Source organism: Durio zibethinus, chromosome 22 (genome assembly GCF_047325235.1).
Source record: "Durio zibethinus cultivar Kanyao isolate XHJ-2024 chromosome 22, ASM4732523v1, whole genome shotgun sequence".
In the NCBI taxonomy this organism is placed as follows: Eukaryota; Viridiplantae; Streptophyta; class Magnoliopsida; order Malvales; family Malvaceae; genus Durio; species Durio zibethinus.
In genome coordinates this window covers 17,937,601-17,960,932 of record NC_143183.1, presented here as the reverse complement: position 1 = coordinate 17,960,932, position 23,332 = coordinate 17,937,601, and the positions used below count along the sequence as shown (strand labels likewise).

General features: G+C 32.1%; 4 protein-coding genes across 6 annotated transcripts; 3 read left to right on the top strand and 1 right to left on the bottom strand.

The window, feature by feature from the left end:
- Nucleotides 1-365: 365 nt before the first annotated feature.
- On the bottom strand, nucleotides 366-2,808 carry LOC149512655 (uncharacterized). 3 transcript variants are annotated; one of them, XM_089751791.1, is made up of 8 exons: nucleotides 2,476-2,808; nucleotides 1,902-2,042; nucleotides 1,667-1,700; nucleotides 1,507-1,556; nucleotides 1,219-1,276; nucleotides 1,090-1,136; nucleotides 879-918; nucleotides 366-716 (listed from the first exon to the last, which is right to left on the bottom strand). In XM_089751791.1, exons 1-7 carry the CDS (start codon nucleotides 2,671-2,673, stop codon nucleotides 883-885), a joined length of 564 nt encoding a protein of 187 aa, XP_089607917.1. In that variant the 5' UTR covers nucleotides 2,674-2,808; the 3' UTR covers nucleotides 366-716; nucleotides 879-882. The 3 variants fall into 3 exon arrangements, with proteins under 3 accessions (XP_089607917.1, XP_089607916.1, XP_089607915.1); XM_089751790.1 differs by having other exon boundaries at nucleotides 366-918; XM_089751789.1 differs by lacking the exons at nucleotides 366-716; nucleotides 879-918 and having other exon boundaries at nucleotides 925-1,136.
- Nucleotides 2,809-2,866: 58 nt separating this feature from the next.
- Nucleotides 2,867-7,680, top strand: LOC111307383 (cytochrome P450 CYP72A616-like). Its single transcript, XM_022905395.2, has 6 exons — nucleotides 2,867-2,994; nucleotides 3,482-5,523; nucleotides 5,837-6,057; nucleotides 6,229-6,473; nucleotides 6,580-6,943; nucleotides 7,118-7,680. Exons 2-6 carry the CDS (start codon nucleotides 5,244-5,246, stop codon nucleotides 7,541-7,543), a joined length of 1,536 nt encoding a protein of 511 aa, XP_022761130.2. The 5' UTR covers nucleotides 2,867-2,994; nucleotides 3,482-5,243; the 3' UTR covers nucleotides 7,544-7,680.
- Nucleotides 7,681-10,459: 2,779 nt separating this feature from the next.
- On the top strand, nucleotides 10,460-12,577 carry LOC111307381 (cytochrome P450 CYP72A616-like). Its single transcript, XM_022905394.2, has 5 exons — nucleotides 10,460-10,811; nucleotides 10,909-11,129; nucleotides 11,211-11,455; nucleotides 11,561-11,924; nucleotides 12,055-12,577. Exons 1-5 carry the CDS (start codon nucleotides 10,523-10,525, stop codon nucleotides 12,478-12,480), a joined length of 1,545 nt encoding a protein of 514 aa, XP_022761129.2. The 5' UTR covers nucleotides 10,460-10,522; the 3' UTR covers nucleotides 12,481-12,577.
- Nucleotides 12,578-17,371: 4,794 nt separating this feature from the next.
- On the top strand, nucleotides 17,372-19,644 carry LOC111306703 (protein PSK SIMULATOR 1-like). Its single transcript, XM_022904508.2, has one exon. It carries the CDS (start codon nucleotides 17,586-17,588, stop codon nucleotides 19,395-19,397), a length of 1,812 nt encoding a protein of 603 aa, XP_022760243.1. The 5' UTR covers nucleotides 17,372-17,585; the 3' UTR covers nucleotides 19,398-19,644.
- Nucleotides 19,645-23,332: the final 3,688 nt, after the last annotated feature.

The window sequence follows — 23,332 nt, the reverse complement described above, 5'->3', positions numbered from 1 at the left end:
TTTTTTTTTTTTTTTGTAGAAATTTATGCTATGTGTGAGTCCATACAATAATATTGAATTATATTTCATTGAATTTTTAATGGTAATTGATGAAAGAATTCAAAATATTTTTTAAAGATCATTCTTGTAATATTTGTGTTTTAAAGGTAATGGATGCGATATTGTACAAAAGTCATAACGATTGATGATTTTTCTGGTAAAGTTAGATTTTTGTTTTGTTTTTTTTTTTCTTTTTTCTTTTTTTTTGGGGGGGGGGGGGGGGGTGGTGGGGAGGGGTGGTGTTGGAGATATATGCATATACAGAGAAAGAAAATTTAGCCATCAAAATTATGTAAAGACCGATAACCAAGTGAAAAGAACCCCATGTGGTAAGGCAACAGCACATGCCTTGGGAGTATTTATTTGACCCTGCCAGCCTGCAACATTAACTTATAATAATGAAATCTCCGACAAATCACATCAAATGGACCAAATTGAAGTAGTTGAGTAGAACTCTTCATAGCTGATCTCAGTACAGTTAACCTAAGAGTCTGAAAAAATTGAAGAATTTACATCCTGATATAATCTGATCCTAGAAGACATGCATCTAAGCAATTAAGGCACCCATTAACAATTAAGGGCTACTGTTAGCTTTGAAAAATCTATGTTGGGTAGGAGTTGCTGTCCAAATCAAGCTTCTTCATGACAATATTGTTCTTGAGATTTTCTTTGAAATTCTGCAAAGTGCAGAAGTCAACAAAAAAAAAAACATGATGACAATTCAGAAATGATACAGAAATTCTGGAAGTGAGCTAAGGTCTGGTCTTAGGCAGAATATGTTTGTGATAGAGGGCTATTTGAGAAGACTTCAGTTAGAAAAATATAGTGTCCAAACCAACCTTCTCAAATAACATATCCATTGCATTGAGGCAAATTACCCTGCTTTGTCATTGCAGAAGCAGAAATCAATATCAGAATTCTTTATTTTGTTCAAAAGAAATCTGTGCATGAACTTCATTTGATGAATTCATTAAATTGGTAACTGATTGCACATTAAGATGACTGAAATGACAAGGAAAAATATAGTAACAAACAATGACTGGGACCAACCATTTCAGGAGGCTGCAACTGAGATTTTTGTCTTGCTTCTTCCAAACCTGAGAAAATAATGCAAATTGAGTTACTGAATATTGACTTCCACCTCTGAAACAAATAAATCTTGAGGATACGAAAACTTACCAGCATTTTCCTGATTACCAAAAGGCTTTTGTTTCAACCAAGGTTGATGCAGTTGTTGCTTCAGAAAAGAAGAGAATAGCATGGTCAGGTACACAACAAATAAAACCTATCAATTTACTACCAAACAAAACAAGTTTGTTCCCTCATGGTTCCATAGTTCCTAGAAGGAAAATGAGTTTCTAAGCAAGGAACAGAATAGAACCATAAGGCATTAATCTAGTTAGATAATTAATGACATTAAAATAGAATGCTAATGACAAGAAAAACACAATCAGTGAAGGTTCAGACCTTTGCAGGAGGAGGTGGCTTAAATTTTTTTGGTTTTTCACCCTCAAAACCTGAAACCAAATCATTGATGTATATATAAATGACAAATAGTACTTTAAAAAATAAATTTGATTTAACTGAGTTCTGCTGCTTAAATAAGGTAATAATCAGGATACCGTACCAGCATTTCCATGCCATGGTCTTGTTCGTTGTTGCTACGAGAAAAAGGGAAAAATGAAACATCACAACCAAGATCAGTATAGACAACCTTATAAATTCACTATGTTCCTCATGTAGTCATGTAGAAATAAAAAGAGGAAACTAGTACTAAAAAACATCTATTTATTGCCGGTTGGAAATTCATCTTACAGTAGCAGTATTAATATATTCTTAAAATGGTGCCCAATTGAAACTACCTTGCAAGAACTTGTTTTGTCAAGTTTCATATAAGCAGCTGGTTTAGAACTTGTTCCATTGCCATCCTGATAAGCTGGGAGGCATAGAAACTGTCTGGATTCTCCTGGCAAGGGAATTGATGTAGTTGTCCGCAAAGGTTCCTACAAAGCAAGTCAATCAACCAACGCACGGAAAGTAAACCACGTGAAGGAAAATGATGAGAAAAATGAACTTTTCGACATAGAATATCAAACTTTAAGGACTCAGTATGTGCAAGGGATGTGCAAGGGATGGGAGGGCTGAAACATTGAATTGCTGGCTAACGCGAGTTACAAGCTCTTATACGAGTAATTCTGCAATAAGAGGATTGTTCTGTTATCCATAGGTCACCTTCGAGTTTTCAGGGCACTCATCAAAAATCAGAAGGATGACCGCCAACTAGTATATATCGGTGCAAGACTATAACAAGCTATCTAGATATTGGATATATATAGCACGTTAAAATCAAAGAAAAGGTGTGAAACAAGTCATTTGGTGGAGAAAGGGAAGGTCTAGGCTCTAGGTTAATAAGCATAACGTTTGTTAAAGGCCTACCAGCGCACGGTCAGTTTCCTGAATGAAAGTACCACTTCCACATTCTTCCCTTCTTTCATATGGCGGATTACGATCATGTAAAGGGGTTGTAACACCTTCAGGAGGAACATTTCCAGCAAGGAAACATGATTTAACTTTTTTATTCTTCATTTTCAACTTCCATAGCTGGAATAAAAGATTCAAACAACAGATAAACATTAGCACATAGGAAGTATATTTCCAAACTAATCAAGCCCTACTGTCACTTTCCATTCTTCATGACTCTGTGTAGTCATTGACTGTCAGCATCTTATATGAAAAGACAGTACTTGTAGGAGTCTTTTGGTCCTCTCTTTTTCACTTTTCAACTTTCTTCAACCATTCAATATCACAATGATAGATAGACACTAAAATTGGCAAGAAAATTGGAGTACCTCTTGGAATTGAGAATGAACCACATCATCACCGTAATGCTCAAGGAAAGCTCCGCGGGTTTTGTTTGCCACTTCCTCCATCACCTTGTGGTACAATGCTGTCGATGTACTGTCCTTCTTCCTCTTCTTCTTCTTCTTCTTCTAAAAAAGAAACAAATCAATCCAAGTTTAAATTGTCTTTGATGTTCTGTTTCATGGTTTAATAGATGTTTGTATTTAACTTCAGAAAGTTTTTCATATAGTTTGTATATATGTTTGCTTTGGAGAGTAGATTTACATAGTTGACATATGTCAAGTAGTTCTTAAATATTTTGTTCATGGTCATACTTTATTTGGTAATGCTATTACTATTAAATGAAAAGAGGGAACTAAAAGTTAGTAGATAAATTCCATATGAAAATAGATGAATTGAAGTAAAAAAAAAAAAAAAAACTATAAAATCAAGGACAACCGTTGCAGGAGGCTGTGGCTTATGCTTTTGCTTTGCTTCTTCATTACCTGAGAAACAAATGGATGCATACATATGTTGTTCACTAAAATTTTTGTATTTTGAAAAGTTTCGTGCTAATACATTGAATTGTACCCATCTTCAGGATGCCACAACTTACCAGAATTTGCTTGATCACCAAGAGGCTTTTGTTTCAGCCAAGGTCGACACTCTTGTTGCTGCAAAAAATTAAGAAGAGAATTGCATAGTCAGGAAGTAACAGAGTAGAATGAACTCTATCAATTTACCACTTCATTATTGGTTGTAGAAATCAAAATTTAAGGGGAAGCAAAGCAAGTATCAAATCACTTCTAATATTATATAGCTGCAGGGAATCCATGCCATCATCCAAAGACATCTAAAAATATAGCACCAAATAAGATACCAAGTAAGCAGCAATTTTGCCAGGTTTCATAGTTGTAGCTGATTTATGATTTGTGCCATTTTCATCCTGAGGAGCAGGGAAGAATTGAACTTGTATGGGTTCTTCTGGCAAGATAATTGGTGCAGTTGTCTGCAGAGCAAGGTAACCAAACAAATCATGAAACTAAATACTAGTAATACAACCACCATAATAGATATACATACACAGATTGTCAACAAATTTCAAGTTCCGGGGATTAGAGTACCGTTGGGATATTTGTATGAACTAAATCATCATCAAAAAGAAGATTAATAAGAGCTTCAAGGGTGTTGCTGGCGACTTCCTCCATCAGCAGCTAGTGTTAAACTTCAGCCGTGTCCTATGATCTTCTCAAATAGAAACAAGTCAGTCCAAGGTAAATTGCTTTTGGTACTTTACTTGAATTACTTCCTTTGGTTTTCTAGATTATATGTTGGCTTTGGTGCAATATAGTCGGACTTGCATTGTTGACACATGTCGAGTTGTGGATGAAATATTTTGGATCACAGCCATTGTGTTTTCTGTACTATCATCAATGACCAGTTTTTTCTCTGAAAAACTTGGAATAAAAACAGCTTTTTCTCCCTTTTTTTAATATAAAAAAACTAAAGATAAAACAGATAAAAATACTTATTGGTTAGGAATTGGAAAGTTTCAACAAGAATGTAAATGATATTGAAATTTTCCGTCTACAGTTTTGCTCCTACATTCACTTTCAAAATGCCATTTTGTTAGTCGTTTTTTTAATGCAAAAACTTGGATTGGGGTTCATGGGTTTGTTTACCTTTTGGGCCTAATTTCCTTTTGTGATTCTCTTGGTTCTCATTACGAAGATGGGTCTAGTTCATATAGTAACGCTAGCTGGGCGAGTCACGTTGGGTACCTGAGTTTTGGATTGGTTCATTCTGTTCGGCTGGTTTCAAGTTCAGATTATTTTGACCCAAAATATATTGATTTTAAGTGATCAATTTAAATTCATGTCATTTTTTTATGGCCAAAATTATAAAAGTTGAGGATCCTTTCTGGTTTTTCTGAGACAAATTCAAGTTATTGATTTTTTCTCTAAACCTATGAGATTGAAACGGATTAGCACAGATTGACCAAAATTTTGAATTCAAGTTAAGTAAGCTCTACTGGCTGCCATTATAATTATGCACCCTAATATACATAAACAAGCTCCTTTTCAATATGAGAATTGAAGGTGATTGATGATTGCATGAGTACCACAAAACATACCCTTGGGATGCAACTTGCAAGGCAACGTTGTCTCTTTCTCTCATTTGCTCATCAATTCTTCTCAAAAGTCAATAAATTCATTTTAAAATGCAATTAAAGACAGAAGGCTTCCATATGGTCTGGCTTGATCTACAATTATTTTGCTATAAATAAGCATGTCCTATTCGAATAATTTAGACAAAAGCTTAATTTATAAAATCCTTGCACAAGTTGAAGCATAGCAGAAATAATGGGAAATTTCAGTATCATCAACACTCTTGTAGTATCAGCTGCATCACTTCTTCTCTACTCAGTGTTGAGAATAATATATGCCGTTTGGTGGAGACCCAGAAGCTTGGAGAAGTGCCTAAGACAGCAAGGAATCAAAGGAACTTCCTACAAGCTTTTCTATGGTGACACTAAAGAACGGGACAGAGCTTTCGATGAAGCATGGTCCAAACCCATGGCTCTGAATCACCATATTGTGCCACGAGTAGAACCATTCATCTATCAGAAGGTGCAAAACTATGGTAAGCAAATCCGCATAAACTTGGGGGGGGGGGGGGGGGGGAGGAGATTAGATCAGATTAGATTCATTAGAATGAATGAAAATCTAGAGATATAACTATGATTGTCAGGGGTGGATCCATATGTTTAGAATGGACAACTCAAAGATTGAAAAGCAATAAAATTTGAAGTAAAATTTTCTTCTGAACACCCTCAAAAATTTATTTTGGACACCTTTTTTATTCAACAGATTTTTATATGTATACATCATAAGTGGATATCTCCCAGAAAAGAAAATCCTCGGATTCACACCGTTTTTATTGGTGGATGAAACAGGGAAAATCTGCATTAGTTGGAAAGGAACGAGACCAAACCTAATAGTGGCGGACAGGGAGCTGATGAAGTTAGTTTTAATGGACAAGAATAGTGAGTTTGTGAAACAACCACAAAACCCTCTGGTCTACCTTCTCCAGCAAGGAGTCGAGACCTTAACAGGAGAGAAATGGGCGAGACGCAGGAGGCTAATAACACCTGCTTTTCACCTTGACAAGTTAAAGGTGTATATTAGCTCTACATACGAAACTTTATGGAAAATATTCTTACATAATTCAATGCTTTTTTGGGATGTTCAATTGGCTGTGGAAAACATAATTAGCTTTTTGTAAAGTCCAGCTAACATTCCTTTTCACTGTGTCAATGCATGTACTAATCGGTTCTATGGCAAATAGGAGATGATACCAGCGTTTGCGACAAGTTGTTCTAACTTAATTGATAGATGGGCAAAGTTGGTAAGTCATAAAGGATCTTGTGAACTAGATGTTGCACCAGAGTTCCATAATCTTGCTGGTGATGTTATTGCTCGAACAGCTTTTGGAAGTAGTTATGAAGAGGGAAAGAAGATATTCCAACTCCAGAAGGAGCAAATTGACCTGGTGCTTGAAGCTTTTCATTCCATCTACATTCCTGGATTTAGGTTCAATTCCTCTGTTTTTTCATCTCTGGTGCACGGAACCTTTTGCGTGTTCAATTAGAAAATTTGTTACAATTACTAATCTAAGTATCCGTTCTTTTTTCTATAGATTTATACCTACAGAAAAGAACAGAAGGAGATATCGGATAAATAGAGTAGTCAAAAAATTGTTAAGGGACGTGATCCATAAGAAAGAACAGGCCATACAAAATGGAGAATCCAGTAATGATGATTTGCTAAGCTTGCTGTTGCTGTGCAAAGAACAATCTGAAAATGATATGTCTATCGAGGATGTCATAGAGGAATGCAAACTGTTCTACATTGCTGGCCAAGAGACCACTGCCAACTGGTTTACATGGACATTGATCATTTTATCTATGAACCCAAATTGGCAAGATAAGGCAAGAGAAGAGGTTGTCCAAATATGTGGCAAGAGAATTCCCATTTTTGAAAACATAAACAATCTCAAATTTGTAAGTATAGTTCCCTGGAAAATGGAAATATCTCCTATGTTGATATCATTCAGCAAGCCTAGAGTTCAAATCTTAACATTTGTAATTCTTTCTTTTCTCAAGTTATGGCCTCCTTTGTAAAAAAAAAAAATCATAATTAAACATTTTGGTTGAAAAACTTGGCTTGTTTTGCAGATATCAATGGTATTGCATGAAGTCTTGAGACTATATCCTCCTTTTACGGTTCTAACTCGACATACAAGCAAGAAAACAACCATAGGAGGAATGTCTATCCCTGCCCAAGTAGACATTCAGTTACCAACATTGTTGCTTCACCATGAGGCAGAATACTGGGGCGATGATGTTGAAGAATTTAGACCGGAGAGATTTGCTGAAGGAGTTTCCAAAGCATCAAAGGATCAAATAGCCTTTTATCCTTTTGGTTGGGGTCCAAGATTTTGTCTAGGCCAAAACTTTGCAATGATTGAAGCAAAGATGGCACTAGCTATGATTCTTCAACATTTTTGGTTCGAGCTCTCTTCCTCCTACGCTCATTCTCCCCATCATGTCTTCACTCTGCAACCTCAGCATGGTGCTCCCATCATATTGCACCGAATCTAATTTCCTATATGGCAAAGAATTGTAATTAGTTATTTTTATACGTGTATATATATACATATATATATATATGTATGTATATATGTATCATTTATACAAATTTTTGCAAATGTACCATCTACTATTGTTGTCCACGTGTTGTTTGCTGCTTCGTTTTTTATTTTTTAATTTATATATTATATTTAATAAATATTTTTTAAATAATAAAAATATATTTTAGATTTTTTTCTTTGGCAAAAAAAAAATTATTTTTCATGTGAGACTCACTTAAATATTTAATATTTAATATTTCAATTTTTTCCCTTTTTTTACTTTTTACCTTTTTTTTAAAAAAATATTTTTTAAAATTTTAAAATTTTTTTTGAGACTAACTTGCTATCAAAGATATACCACCTTTTTAAATTTTAATTTTTTTATGAGACTTACTTAATATTAAAGATAGGTATTGTGTTAAGTAATTTTGATTTTTTTGTTCATTTCTTTTTCATATTTGCCTTTTCTTTGTTATTTTTTTATATTTTTAAATATTTTAATTTTTTAATATGGGTCCAATTGATATCCTCGATGTAAATGCGGCAAATTTATAACCGAGGTGCCACATGGCATGCCATTGGACAGCCTCTTGGTTTTTCTCTTTTTTTTTTTTTCTAGGCCTCACCAACCTTTTAAACATATTTTTAAAGGTGTGAAGCCCACATCTGTTTTTATTTTTTAAGGTGTGGGATCCTTTTTTATTTTATCGGTTTTTTGTTTTTTATTTTTTATTGGTAGGACTCACTTGTTTTTTTTAAAATATTTTTAAGAGATATAGAGTAATAAAACCAATGGATAGTAATGTTAAAACAATTTATATTCAATAAATTTTTATTTAACTAGGTTATTCACGTAATATCCTAATGAAATTTTTAATAATTTTTTGTTCTTTCATTTTTCTTTTATTTATTAAAATTTTTTTTGTAAACAAAACAAATAAAAGTATTCACATAGCAGTCATTCACCTTTTTTTCATTTCAATTTTTTTTATTTTTATTAATTAATCAAATAAATTTTACAACAAATGATATCAATTAATAAAAATATAAAAATAATTTATATTCGATTGATTTTGATACGTATTGATTTGATAAAAATAAATTTTTTAAATCAAGATTGAATTAAAACAAAAACGAAAGTATATTTACGATATTTTCTTTCGATCAATTTTAAAGTATGTATTAATATAAATATTTTATAATTAATTTAATTTTAGGCATTTATATATATATATATATTATTAATAAAATTATTTTTAACTTTTATTTAAGAAATTAATATCGTTAATTTGATATAGAGTTTTAATGTAACAACTTCTATAAACTTTTTTTTAGTTTTTTTTTCATTTTCTCTTTTCTCTTTTCTCTTTTCACTTTTCACTTTTCAATTTTTTAGTTTTCATTTTTAATTAGATAAATTTTATGAGTAAAGAAAATCGATTAAAATATTAACATATCATTTTTTTATTTTTTTAATTATATAATTTTAAAAAATATATAATAAATTTAGATGACAAAACAAAAAAATTTAACTCGCAACAACGAGCATATCTATTTCTAGTTTGTATAAAAGTTGGTCAAATGTGAGAAAATTTTTAATTTACTTCCTACAAGGAGTAAATATAAGCATTATTTTGTTTATGAAAAACAAAAACTTTACTTTACTTTCAGGAAATATTTATATACTTTACGCTTTTTTTTGGTCAATGGTACACCTTTACGTACGCAGTACACTCATCTCATACACTCATTTCGTTAAAATTAGTTAATAAAAATAAAACTTATTAAATATATTAATAATAAAGTTTTTAAATGCATAAAAATTATTAGCAAGGTGACATATGCCTCTCAAATTATATAAAAAAATTTTAAAAAATAGTTTAAAAAATATATAAGTCAATTTCTTAATTTTACAGAGATTAAAATTTTTATTGTTAGTCAAATAATTTCTCTAATAAAAAATTATTTTTCAGACAATTGCATTTGTTTTTCCTTTTTCAGTTTTTCTTTTATTGGACTTGTCAACCTACCCAAAATCCAACAATAAAAGTCCAAGCCCAAGACTTATAAGCATGTAATCCCTCTGGCTTTCAAAGTATGCATACTGGCCTTGTAATTTGCGCTACAGGTTTTTTTTTCTTTTTTGAATTAGAACTGATAAAACAAAAAAACCAGAACTAGAAAAGTGAGAGTCATTGCCTTGCACCCAATCGTATGGTTACAAAGTAATGTTTACCGGTAATAAAAAAAAAAAATTCAAATAGAATGATTGAAAATTTTTGTTATTTATATCAATTGTGTAAATTTTGAAATTAAAAGAAATTAATATATTTTTTAAAATATATTTATTAAAAATTTTGATATAATTTTTATCGTTAAATAAATATTAATTTAATTTAAATTTTAAATGATATTCTTAGTAATTTTTTACATATTATTTGCTTTTTATTAAATTCTATCAATTTATTAATTTAAATTTTTATTAACATTTTTATTGAATTATTTTGAAAATAAACTTTTCTAATTCCATATAAAAAAAAAAAACTTGGATCTAAATCTTGTTCAAAATCGAAGACACTAATGATTTTAGGATTGCAAGTAGACGTTAGTTTGAAACCATACACTCGGGGTACGAGGCAATGACACCCACACTCCTTGTTCTGTTTTTTTGTCTGTTCTTCTCAAAAGTCAAACATAGTTATGTTACTTGTCAAAAGACAGAATTAGAGAGAAACTATCCTCTTGATCTGCCTTGATGCCCAAGTATACAAAAAAATAAAAAAAGGAGTGAACTTTTTTTCCTTGGCGTAAAAGATATGGATGTCATTTTCAAATAGTTCAGAAACAAGCCTTATAAAATCCTTGTTTATAAGCTCAAAGTTGAGACTCATTTTTTTATTTTTATTTTTTAAGTTTTATTAATTCAACAAGTTGAAGCAGAGTAAAAGAAATGGAGTGTTCCAATTTCAGTTTCATTAACACCATTGTTGTATCAGTTGCAACACTTCTTCTTTACTCAGTGTTGAGAATAACATATGTTGTCTGGTGGAGACCCAAAAGCTTGGAGTGGTACTTGAGACGACAAGGAATCAAAGGCACTTCCTACAAGCTTTTTCATGGTGATACTAAAGAACTGGTCATGTCTTCCAAGGAAGCATGGTCCAAACCCATGACTCAGATAACTCACCATATCGTGCCACGTGTAATACCATTCGTCTATCAGATGGTGGAAAACTATGGTAAGTTGGGATTCTGCAGAAATTTACAGCAATTATTTAAATCTTTAGCAAATTTGGTTTAACAATGTTAATGGGTTTGAATGGTGGATGGAAACAGGAAAAATCAGTATGAGTTGGAAAGAAACAAGAGCAAGTATAATAGTGGCGGACACTGAGCTGATGAAGTTGGTATTAGAAAACAAAAATGGTCATTTTGTAAAGCCACCACTAAACCCTCTGGTGGATCTTCTACAGCTGGGAGTCTCTACCTTGGAAGGAGAGAAATGGGCCAAACGGAGAAGGCTGATAACACCTGCTTTTCACTTTGAGAAGTTGAAGGTAACTCCAAATGCACCAGAAGGATCTTGCTCAACTAATAAAACTATAGCAATACATGTACTGATGGTTTCTGGCAAACAGGAAATGATACCAGTATTTGCAACAAGTTGTTGTAACCTAGTTGAAAGATGGACAGAGTTGGTGAGTCTAGAAGGATTTTGTGAGTGGGATGTTGCCCCAGAGTTCCATAATCTTGCCGGTGATGTTATTGCTCGAACGGCTTTTGGAAGCAGCTATGAAGAGGGAAAGAAGATATTTGAACTTCAGAAAGAGCAAGCTGTTTTGGTGCTTGAAGCTTACTATTCATTCTACGTTCCTGGATTTAGGTCCAATTCCCTCTTTTTACTTGCCTTTGTTTGCTGCGGTTGATTAATATAATATTTGCTTCAGGACTGACTAAATTATGTATCGACTCGATCTGTTTTCTACAGATTCATACCCACTAGAAAGAACAAAAGGAGATACGATATAGACAAGGAGATCAAAACAACATTAAGGGATATGATTCGTAAGAAAGAGCAGGCCATTAAAAATGGAGAATTCAAGGACAATGATTTACTAGGCTTGTTGTTACAGTGCAAAGAACAATCTGGCAATGAGATGACAGTTGAAGATGTCATAGAGGAATGCAAATTGTTTTACTTTGCTGGGCAGGAAACCACGGCCAACTGGCTCACGTGGACATTGATCACCTTATCTATGTATCCAAATTGGCAAGAAAAAGCAAGACAAGAGGTTTTACAAATCTGTGGAAAGAAAATTCCTAGTGCTGAAAACATGAACCATCTCAAAGTTGTAAGTATAGTTTTCTGAAAACACCGCCTATGATAGCAGAAGATTTAGAGGGCACGTGCTCAATTTACTTTTTCTCCAATGCAAAATCATAACCAAGCATTTTGTTTGGAAACATGACTTAATTTTGCAGGTGTCCATGATATTATATGAAGTCCTAAGATTATATCCACCCGTAACTGTTTTGCCTCGACATACTAGCAAGAAAACTGGCATAGGAGGAATGTCGATCCCTGCCGGAGTAGACATTCAGCTACCAACATTATTGCTTCACTATGAGCCAGAATATTGGGGAGATGATGCAGAAGAATTCAGACCAGAGAGATTTGCTGAAGGAGTTTCCAAGGCATCAAAAGATCAAATCGCCTTCTATCCATTTGGATGGGGTCCTAGATTTTGTCTAGGCCAAAACTTTGCTATGGTAGAAGCAAAGATGGCACTAGCTATGATTCTTCAACGTTTCTGGTTCGAGCTCTCCCCTTCTTACATGCATGCTCCTTATCAAGTCATTACTCTTCAACCTCAACATGGTGCTCCCGTCATATTGCACCAAATCTAAGTTCCATATCCGGCTTGGAATTTAAATAGAGTGTTACATATGTAGTTCTTAATGTATTTTGGACTATGGAATGAAATAAGGTTTTCCAATTTTATAACTTCTTATTGTTGGTGAATGTTCAATAAGAGCAAGAATAGTTTTGTGTGAAATAAACTTTGTTACAAAGGGATTTTTGTTGAGGTACATTATTTTTTCAATTAAGATAGAATTTAAATTATAATCACTTGAATAAAAAATCCAATATAATACCATCAAACCACATGGTTGTGCATCACATTAGCTTTAATAATGCTCAAAATAAAAAGTTTGGGTTTCTCACTGTCATTCATATATGGGTTCAAGAGGCCCTTGTTGACCCATGTTCTATTAACTATTTGGGCTTGCCAATTGTGGATCTTAATATTTCTAAACCCAAGTTGCTTTAACTTATCTAATGTTTTTCTTTTTCTCTTCTTTTCAATGAGAAGTATCAAGATTCTAAACCTACTTGCAACAAAATGTATAGATCAAGAAAGTGACATTTTTCCCGCGTAATCAAAAACCGAAGATTTCTTGATGAAGGGAAAAACCTTTGATTGATTGCTAAAAAAGTAGTTTACACTTTGATGACTTTTGATGATTATGAATCCAATTATCTAATTGCTTAATCAATCAAATTAGTCAAAAAGATGAACATAATGTAATCTTTTTCAAAAAGAAAAAAAATCAACAAAAAACAGTACCATCCCCATCCATGAAAGTGACAAAATCGACCCAAAAGTGTAAATATAGAGAAAGTGGGGCAAATTCAAAGCCATGGTTGAGACATTCCATTGTTCCGTATACAGAAAAGTGAGTCCAAACACAAACTTACAGGGAAACATCGGAGGGAAATTGTAACCATCAACCAACTCTTTTTGCTTGCTGATTTCTCCTTCAAATCCACTAAACTTTGTTCTTTTCTTGGAGGTTGGATAGGTCACAGATGGGTCCCATTTGATTGGAACAGGTGAAGGATGGGCAAAGTGTCATGCAGACGCATATCACTTGCCCATGCAACAATCATCACTATTTATTTATTTATTTATTTTTTTATGTTAACTTGGCCATGAACTTTTATCTTGTATATGATCCACCTCCTGTCTCTGATTTTATATTTTAAGATTTAAAATTTTTATATTATATGTTGAAATATAATAATATATAAATTAAAATTACAATCAGATGAATTTTAATTAAATCATTTCAAGTACAAATCACATTGAATTCATATTATTTTTAACAAGATTATTCAAGTTCATATCAAATTTAATTTAAATTAAAATCAAATTGATAATTAAAAGTGCAATAAATTTTAGTATTATGTTAGGATGATTATGAGCCTTTGTTGAATTAATTTTGAATTTGGATTTTTTTTTAATTTCAAACCATATTGTGTTCTAAATTTTTTAAAGTTTGGATCTTTAAATTTTTTTAATCATTATGTATTTGATCAAGTTCAATTTTGAATTTTTTTCACGCTAATTTTTTAGTTCAAAATTATTTTTGGCAATTCTAAATTATATATTAATTAATGAGAGAGGTTTTGCAAATTCAAAATTAAATCATAGATTGATTAATTAGTTTATCCATAACTGTGTTATATTTTGGTCTTTGTTGAGTTTTATTTTTTTCATTTATTTTCTTGGGTAGTGAATTAAACGAATAAAATTTTCCATTTTTGTGAGAAGGAAAGAAAAAGAAAAGAAGCACTAAAAATAATAGATAAGTAAAGAGGGCAAGGCCAGAAAATGAAATGCAAAGGAAAGGGAACGTGGTCCTAAGCACTAAAAATAATAGATAAGTAAAGAGGGCAAGGCCAGAAAATGAAATGCAAAGGAAAGGGAACGTGGTCCTATCTCTTCTACCTAAAGTTCCCCTTGGGACCCCAAAGCAACAATTCCCAACAAAGTGCAAGTATAAAATAAACAGCTGCCGCCAGCAGCTGGTTGCGCATCGTTTTCTTCTTCTTTTTTTCTTTTTTCTTTAACAAAAAATTGATCAATCACAAAAGTAGGCAGGATTTGCACTTGAACATCTTAAACAAGGGACCAGTATTTTACAAACACTAGTAGTGTTTTTTTTAAGTGCGTGAATTATTTTTTTTATCAAAGGAAATTATAATTTGAGAATAAAAAAATTATATGTATTGATATTTAAATTTAAGATTTATTAAATATTATTTTTAAAATTATTATATAAATTAATTAAGTTAAATTTTAAATTACTTATGTATTATTTATATTATCTAATGTCATAATATATTTTTTATATAAAAAGCGTGAATTTTAAAAAAGATAAAATTGATTGATCAAAAATATTTTTAACAAAATGTTATCACTTATTATTATTTATTAATGAATTAATGAATTATCAATTATGAACCAAATAAATTATTTTAAAAAATCATAAAAAATATATATCATTCACTATTTATACTTTTTGAGTTCTTTATACAATACATGGATAGGAAAATAAACCCACTTTCATAATTCTATTAGGCATAAGTTTAGTGGAAGAAACATGGGTCTTTCATGGCTGTTTTATGTCCCCAACATGAAAATCTGTCGGACTGTCCCCTTGAAAATGGAGGGAGTGAGAGGAGCCATTACATTATTTCAGGGAAATATTGTAGGATCATAAGCCAATAATTTGAATTGACATGACTCAGCTTTTGATCGTTTGATGAAATGGGAATTTTCAAGTAGGACTGACTGTTAAATGCCAAAACCATAATTGAGGCAAAAGCTTGGTGATGTATCAGTTTCTCATCTCATCCCACCCTTTCTTTTTGTCAGTATTTGGTCGTTTACCTTACCTGTTTTGGTTGGGGAGGCCAACCCATGTGGCCAGTTTTTGCTCTCCTAGTAAGACCTAAGTAAGCTGTTCCTCAATACAAACAGAGCCACCAACTCCACTATTGGGTAACTTTTGACGATTCCTCTGTTGTTATATAGTATGATCATTTTTTCCAAGAACCTTTTTGTTAGATTAGACCGAAAATTCTAATCATTTTCCTTTACTACAAGCTGTAATTTGAACAACACTTCAATAAAATAAATTATTTTTTTTCATTGAAAAAGATATAAATTAAAATAGACGTAATTTTAAAAATTGATATGAAAATTAAATAAAAAATATAAAAATAATACAGTCTAAAATTTTTAAAAAATTATATGTAAATTTAAAAAATTAAAAAATATATTTCTATTTGATATGTCAATGATATATTAATTTTTGTATTTCATATGAAACAAGCATGATATAAATACATAAATTAGTAAATTTAGATTAGGGCTTAAGAGTCCTTTCAATTCAACTGAATTACCCTAATCTTTAAAATTAATCAACTTTGTTGTTTTCCATTTGTGTGGGATTAAGGATAACAAATAGAAAAAGCCAAAAAAGTAGGAAGGATTTTTCTTTTGAGTTTTATCAAAAGGTGGCTGGAGAAGTTACAACTTGCCCAAAAAGCTAAGCTTATCAAGCCGAAGGAATAGAAAGAGGAGCAGGTAACACCTAAATCTTCTACCAAATGGACAAATTTCATGATTTCCAAACTTGCAAGTAAAAATTTTCTAAACTCATCAAGAAAAAAGGTCCCACAATCACCATTCCTCCTGCCCTACATTTTCCCTCCTATGATTGGAGCTCTTCCAATTGGGTTTTTTCAATACGTACCCTTTGACTTGAAATTCACACTTTGCAAAGCAATTTGCCCATCAGTTGACTTTTGGAATGATTTTTAAAATTTTTCTTGGACAAGATTTAGAAAACCAAACATTGCTTTTGGGATCATTTTTTTTCTAGACCTAACTAACCATCTATAGCAAAATCTAATGCACTTTCCTTTATATGTGGCTACATTAAAGCATTTGTGCTCTTGGCTCCATGTATAAAATGAGTGAAAGATTTGTGTTAGGAGTTAAGTCAAACCACTTTCTAGATATGTTGGTTTGGGTGGGTTGCTTCTCTTTTGTTGACCCAAAGGAAAAAAAAAAATTGTGGCCAAATCCACTTAATTTCAAGCACTAATGAGTTCCAACCTTTTGGGTGGTGACATCAAAACCAAAATAAAAGTGAATGGCATGAACGTAGATCTCAAACTAGCTCTCCTATGGTACCAAGATCACTTGTCTGATTCAATTGGAAGCAAATTTAAAAAAAAAAATATAGAAAAAGAGAACGAATAATTCTATTCAGCCTTGTGACAATGGGGATAAATTTTTTTTTTTTTTCATTTTTCTTGAAGGTTTTAAGAATCAAGCAAAATTCTAAGTTAAGAGACGAAGAAAAAGAGTATTATAGTAAGCTATATATATATATATATATATATATATATACACTACATTATTCTTAAAACAAATTTAATCTTATTTATATAGAAAACATTTTATTACTAGTAAGCAAAGAGAAAAAGTCATGGGGTTTTAAAAACTACTTTCTCATATCCTATAAAATCAAACCTCATTCACCTTATTTTCAAAAATGAAATCCCTTAATTGAAATGGCCATTTTTTTTAGGGGGCAGATGTGCAATTTTCTCACTTACTATGTTAGAGATTTAAATTTTGGATATATCAACAAGAGACTATCAATGTTAAAATTTAAGAGTTTTTTTTTTTATTTATTGAACTAAGCGATCGAATCAAGAAATGACTATTTCTAACAGTTAGAAGCTTAAAATGTCTACTTAATCATCATTTATGATTTGTAATTGTAATTTATCCAATATAAATATTAGTAATTGCTCAAATAATTAATTACAAATAGTAGAAATAAAGAAAACAGAAAGGATAATGTGGTAAAATCAAAGTATCATTGAATATCCAATGGCATACATAAGTAATACTGTACTTGCAAAACCCTCAGGCCACATTCAAATACCAACCAATCCCCTCTTTCAAGCGCTCACACCTCTCTCTCTCTCTCTCTCCTTTTTTTCAACCCAAAAATGAAATGAACTAAAAAAGAAAGCCTCCTCCTCCTCCTCCTTCTTTGAAAACCCGTTTTAAATTGTTAAGGAGATTTGTTGTTTCAGCTGTTGAAACCCAAAGGCAGCAGCAGACAGCTGCTCAACTTCAGCAATGGTAGCAGAAACTTGGATACTTAAAATGGGAAACCAGGTAAGTTCCAATCTTAAACATGCCCTTCTTCTCGAGCCTTCTTCCAAAAAAAAGAACACCCAAAACAAACCAACACCAAAAAAACATGAGACCATTGGAATCTTGTCTTTCGAAGTTGCCAATGTCATGTCCAAAACCGTTCATCTCCACAAATCCCTGTCCGAATCCGAGATCTCTAAGCTCAAATCCGAGATCTTAAAGTCCCAAGGCATTTCCAACTTAATTTCTTCTGATGAGAATTACCTTCTTACCCTTGCTTTAGCTGAAAGGCTTGATGACTTAAACAAGGTTGCCAATGTTGTCTCTAGACTAGGCAAAAAATGTAACGAACCAGCTTTACAAGGATTTGAGCATGTTTATGGAGATATTTTGAATGGGGTTATTGATGTTAGAGAATTAGGATTTTTAGTTAAAGATATGGAAGGAATGGTTAGGAAAATGGAAAGGTATGTTAGTTCGACTGCGAATTTGTATAATGAAATGGAGGTCCTGAATGAATTAGAACAAGCTACTAAGAAGTTTCAAGCAAACCCACATGAGGAAAGTAAGAGAGCTTTTGAGCAAAAATTGATTTGGCAGAAACAAGATGTTAGGCATCTTAAGGATGCTTCACTTTGGAACCAAACGTTTGATAAGGTTGTTGAGTTGTTGGCTAGGACCGTTTGTACTATTTTTGCTAGGATTCTTGTTGCCTTTGGGGAGTCTGCTTTGAGAAAGGATAGTGAATGTGGGTGGGCTTTGGGGGGGAGGGCTAATGGGGGTTGTTATGATCGAGATGAAGTTGTTTCAAGGCAGTTTAAACGGGTTTTTAGTAAGAGTAGCAGTGTTGGGAGTGGTCAGCGTGGGAATGTAGAGAGGGGTGTGATGGAGAAAAGGGGAGCAAGTATGAAGCATCGGGGGATTGATTCTCAAAAGGGTGAAGCTGGGTTGTTTCGGGTGGAGGATTTTGGTTTTCTTTGTGGGACTAGTCCCGCTAGGCTTTTCACAGATTGCCTTAGTTTGAGTAGTTCAATTTCAAGGTATGATGATAGTGATGATGGGAACGTTGATCATGATGACCGAAGTAGCCAGATGTCAGGTTGTTGTACTGTTGCAAATGATGGGATGAAGAGAGATAGGCCGAATTGCTCTCCTCCCTTTTGTCGGCCCCAACATAATGTCCCTTTGAATGGAGATCAAAGACAATCCAAGTGTGGTGTGTTGAATAATGCACAATTTGGTCCTAAAAGTAGGTTAGCAGCGTTTGCTTCACCCTCCACTGTGGGAGGCTCTGCTCTTGCCTTGCATTATGCTAATGTAATAATTGTCATTGAGAAGTTGCTGCGCTACCCTCATTTGGTTGGTGAAGAAGCTAGAGACGATTTGTATCAGATGTTGCCTACAAGTTTGAGACTGTCTCTGAGGACTAATCTCAAGTCATATGTCAAGAATTTGGCTATATATGATGCTCCATTGGCTCACGATTGGAAAGAAACTCTCGATGGGATATTGAGGTGGCTTGCCCCATTGGCACATAACATGATCCGATGGCAAAGTGAGCGGAATTTTGAGCAGCAGCAAATTGTTACTCGGACAAATGTTCTTCTTCTCCAGACGTTGTATTTTGCTGATAGGGAAAAGACCGAAGCAGCTATCTGTGAGCTTCTTGTTGGGTTGAATTATATATGTCGTTATGAGCATCAGCAAAATGCGCTGTTGGATTGTGCAAGCAGTTTTGATTTTGAGGACTGCATGGAGTGGCAATTGCAATATGGAAATTCTTATCTTAATTGATTACATTGTTTAAATCTTATGAATGCCTGTAGAGATTTGTGGATTTTTTTTTTTCTTGATCCTTATAGTCATGTGAAGACACAGATAAGGTTCAACAAGATGTTAATATCTGAGTTACGCATGGAAAGGCTTTTCCTAATCAAAGGTTGGAGTTTTTTAATGTATTTAGTTTTGAAGGTATGGGAAGTCTTTCTTCTGAAGTATATAATTTTAATTAATTTATAAAAAGAAGTATTTTCCTTCTCTATAGATTGTGTTTATATTTCTCTGTACATTCTTTACTAGTTCCATATGCCTACCGGTCTCTTTTCATAATGCACATCACAGTTTAATCCTATCAATTTGGGTAATTGATAATGCAGTGGCTTATAATTCTTTTCAGTGTACTTGTTTCTCATTGATGCACTCCCATTGTCAGGACTAATGGTGTATTACTGATGGTTTAGCCGATATAGACATTTCCTTGTATTCCTAATTGTTAGATTTAGATTGCATTAGATCGGGCATTTTTCACTCAGTGTTGTGAAAGGCTTTACATCAACTATATAGTGGTGTTTCTTAAAAGAAGCATCACATGAGCATGCTGTCCCTTAAAGTAAGGAAGTAATATGAAAGTAGCTACTGATGTATTCAGTGTCTGATGCATGCAAAAAGAATAGCATCATTGGTTTTCAGCACTCCTGAAAATTTTATGGTTTCGTTCCTTTTTTATGACTATTTTGTATCTGATGCCTTGAATTGATGAAGGCTGAGCAATGCATACAAACTGAATCCATATAAAAAGCTGGCATTTCCCATTTTAAGTGCCATATTTTTATTCCCTTATAAGGACATCCACTTGATAGTTATCTGGTGGTGGGGGGGGCCTTGTTTTATGCACTCACTGCACCTTTGTTGCTCCCTTTCAAAGTTCAAGATGTAATTATCCTTATTTAAAAACATCTCATTCTTGCTGGGATAAATTTGCATTATGAAACTAGGATTAGCCAATGCTTGATAACTAACAATGGTTAGCCAGGCTGATTGATCCCAAATTTCCAAGATACTCAACCTGTCTCAATTAACTTTGTTATTATGCCTCTCTCGAGCTGACTTGCAAATTGGAGTTTATACCGTGAAGGAAAGATGGGTTGTGGAGGCTTTTTTTTTTTTAAGTTGTAATGAGTTTTTGGGTTTTGCTAAATACATCCTCTTTTGTTATCGATTCAAGTATATTTATCTACGTCGGGTCTAACGAATTCACGAGGGTTGAGAAGGTTTTGACAAATAGAGGAAGGAAGAAAATGAGAGGGTTGAAAGATGGGTGAAGAAGAGGGTTGGAACTTGGAAGAAAAGTGGGAGGTGGTTGTGTACAAAAAGAGGGATGTCAAATTTAGAGAAAAAAGAATAATCAGTTTTCAGTTTCACCAGCTTTTTATTGCAGAAAGCAAGTAACGTGCTTAGCCATTTTGATATCATCTTACATTTTATCAACCTACTCAGGGCCAGCCATGAGCCAACCCAGTGGAAACAAAGTAAAGAACCATTGATGATTGTATTCAAACTGTGGTCCTAGCACGCATGCATGCCCAAGTAATCATCTTCCCTCATTAATATATGTCTAATTGAAGACCAACATACTTTTTTAATCATATTAAGTGGACTTAAAAAGTTGTTAAAATTCTTGTTTCTCTACAAAAATATGGCCATATTGATTCAACTTTTATTGGTTCATACTCTTTCAAATTAGAGTTCTGGGTTTTGGTCCAGTGTGTTATTATGCTTGTGAAAGCTGTAGTTTTAGCCCCATAAAACTCAACATGCATAACTAGATACATTTTTTTTTTTTTTTTTTTTTGCATCAGTTGTAAATTTCGTAAGGCTTCCATTATTTTTAAAGATATACAATAGTTATGGGCACGGGTCGAGTTATCCGTCAGGTCTTCGAGCTTGACCCGGTTCGGGTTAAATCCGGACATTTAAGATTTGAATAATCAATTTGATTATATTATTATTAATTTTTATTTAATTTTTAAAAATAAACAGATTGGGTTTGAGCCTGAGTCACTAGATCCATAAACACTTTTAGTTATGACTCATGGATAGAATCTCTTTCCCTTCAATTAAAAAAAAGGACAAAAATTCAAGAAAGCTCAACAAACTGATCAGCTATGAATGTCTTTGGTTGGTTGGAATTAGGTTAAGTTTAATTTCTCGCTTTCTCATCATTATTATCATCATCAAAATTTTCTCTTTTCCATTCAGCTGTCAGCTGCCAGAAAAAAAAAATGGTTGATATCTGTAGCAATTTTTTGTTGAACAATGTAAAGAAACATTTTGTGTACTGTATGATTCATTTGGGATTGTGTGAGACTTGAAAATGAAAATAAATGAATGCTCAACAGCAAAGCAGGTGGGATCATGTGGAAATGAACTGAGTTGATAAGTGATAGCATTCATTGTGGAAATTGTGATCATAGAGAAGCCTTTCTATCTCTCTTATATCTATCTTCCTCGTTGGATCTCATTAATAGTCAGCCGTATTTTTTGTTTCTCATTTTGCTGATGAATATTCTAAGATCTGCTCACTGTTAATTCAATATTTTAGGTTTCATTAGTTATCTAGCCACATTTTCACTCGTCAAAATTTTAATTAATCTCTTATTATTTCATATTTATTATTGATGACAACTCACTTTGATCCATATCATGTACGAGATATCACAATTAATAAAATTTTATATAAATAAATTAATAATACAAAATAATTAAAAATTAATTTAACACATATAATTTAAATCTTGTTCAATGCGTTTGTTTTATTTTAAAAAAATAAAATATAATAGAATGTGTTATAATACATTGATTCATGAATCTATCCTAGACTTAAGCTTCTAAAAGAATAAATTTTGTTTTGTATTTCAAAATTAAGTTCGAAAGTTCAATTATATATGAAAATGATTATGGTACTCTCACATGTCCATTCAAAAAATGATTGCACTTAATTTCAAATTATATTAAGGATCTTGATTCTAATGGTTTTCTATTAAATTTTAAAGTTTAGATATCACAAAATAACTTCTAAGAATTTTTTGTCAATCTAACAGAATTTTTAAAAATACTTCATTACTTTAAGAGTATTAAAAAATTTCATATGTTTTCTTAAAGAAGTTTCATCGTCGAAAAAAAAAGATTTAATTATTTAAATTTTTTTATTAATTTTTACTTTATCGAAAATATATCTAAATCTTCCCAATTTGGGTCAAATTTAGGAATATTTTCTCATTTAAAAAATTCTTAAAAAAATCATCAATTAGCAATTACTAAGAATTTCATTATTAGACTTGTTCTTTTATTTTGTAAGTTTTAGTTTAAATTTTTTGATGTAGTGAAAATATAATTAAATTTTTTACCATTTAAGCCCAATTTAGAAATATTTTGTTACATAAAATATCCTAAAAAATTATCCATTTGCGATTTTTAAAATTCTTATTATAGAGCTTCATCCATTATTTACATCCTTATTTTTAGAATGGAAATAAATGCTAATTACTTTTTGAAATCTTATTTAAATTTTTTCATCATTTAGGATGAATTTAGAAAATATTTTTAATTAGAAATTTCCTAGAAAGTCAATCATTTGTAATTTTCTTGGGATTTCATCATTGGATGATTGTCATATATTTTCAAACAAAATTATAAGTTGTACTTTTTTTTATTTAAAAATGAATGCAATCACTTTTATTAAAATTTCGCATAAATTATTTCACTATTCAAGTTAAATTTAGAGAAATTTCTAATTTAAAAACTTTTTAGAAACTTGACTATTTAAAACTTATAAGAATCTCATCATTAGATAATTGTAAACTCATTCCCAAAATTTTATAAAGTTTATTTATGTATTTTTTTACTTTAAAAATAAATACTAATTATTATTATTGAAATTTTATCTAAAA

Coding starts and splice junctions, on each gene's coding strand:
- LOC149512655 (XM_089751789.1), bottom strand. CDS start 2,673: ATGTTTATCTGTTGTTTGAATCTTTTATTCCAGCTATGGAAGTTGAAA. Junction 2,043..2,475: donor AGGAAACTGACCGTGCGCTG/GTAGGCCTTTAA, acceptor CTTGCTTTGTAG/GAACCTTTGCGGACAACTAC. Junction 1,277..1,506: donor AGCCACCTCCTCCTGCAAAG/GTCTGAACCTTC, acceptor TCTTTTCTGAAG/CAACAACTGCATCAACCTTG.
- LOC111307383 (XM_022905395.2), top strand. CDS start 5,244: ATGGGAAATTTCAGTATCATCAACACTCTTGTAGTATCAGCTGCATCA. Junction 5,524..5,836: donor TCAGAAGGTGCAAAACTATG/GTAAGCAAATCC, acceptor TGGATGAAACAG/GGAAAATCTGCATTAGTTGG. Junction 6,944..7,117: donor ACATAAACAATCTCAAATTT/GTAAGTATAGTT, acceptor CTTGTTTTGCAG/ATATCAATGGTATTGCATGA.
- LOC111307381 (XM_022905394.2), top strand. CDS start 10,523: ATGGAGTGTTCCAATTTCAGTTTCATTAACACCATTGTTGTATCAGTT. Junction 11,130..11,210: donor TTCACTTTGAGAAGTTGAAG/GTAACTCCAAAT, acceptor TCTGGCAAACAG/GAAATGATACCAGTATTTGC. Junction 11,456..11,560: donor TTCTACGTTCCTGGATTTAG/GTCCAATTCCCT, acceptor TGTTTTCTACAG/ATTCATACCCACTAGAAAGA.
- LOC111306703 (XM_022904508.2), top strand. CDS start 17,586: ATGGTAGCAGAAACTTGGATACTTAAAATGGGAAACCAGGTAAGTTCC.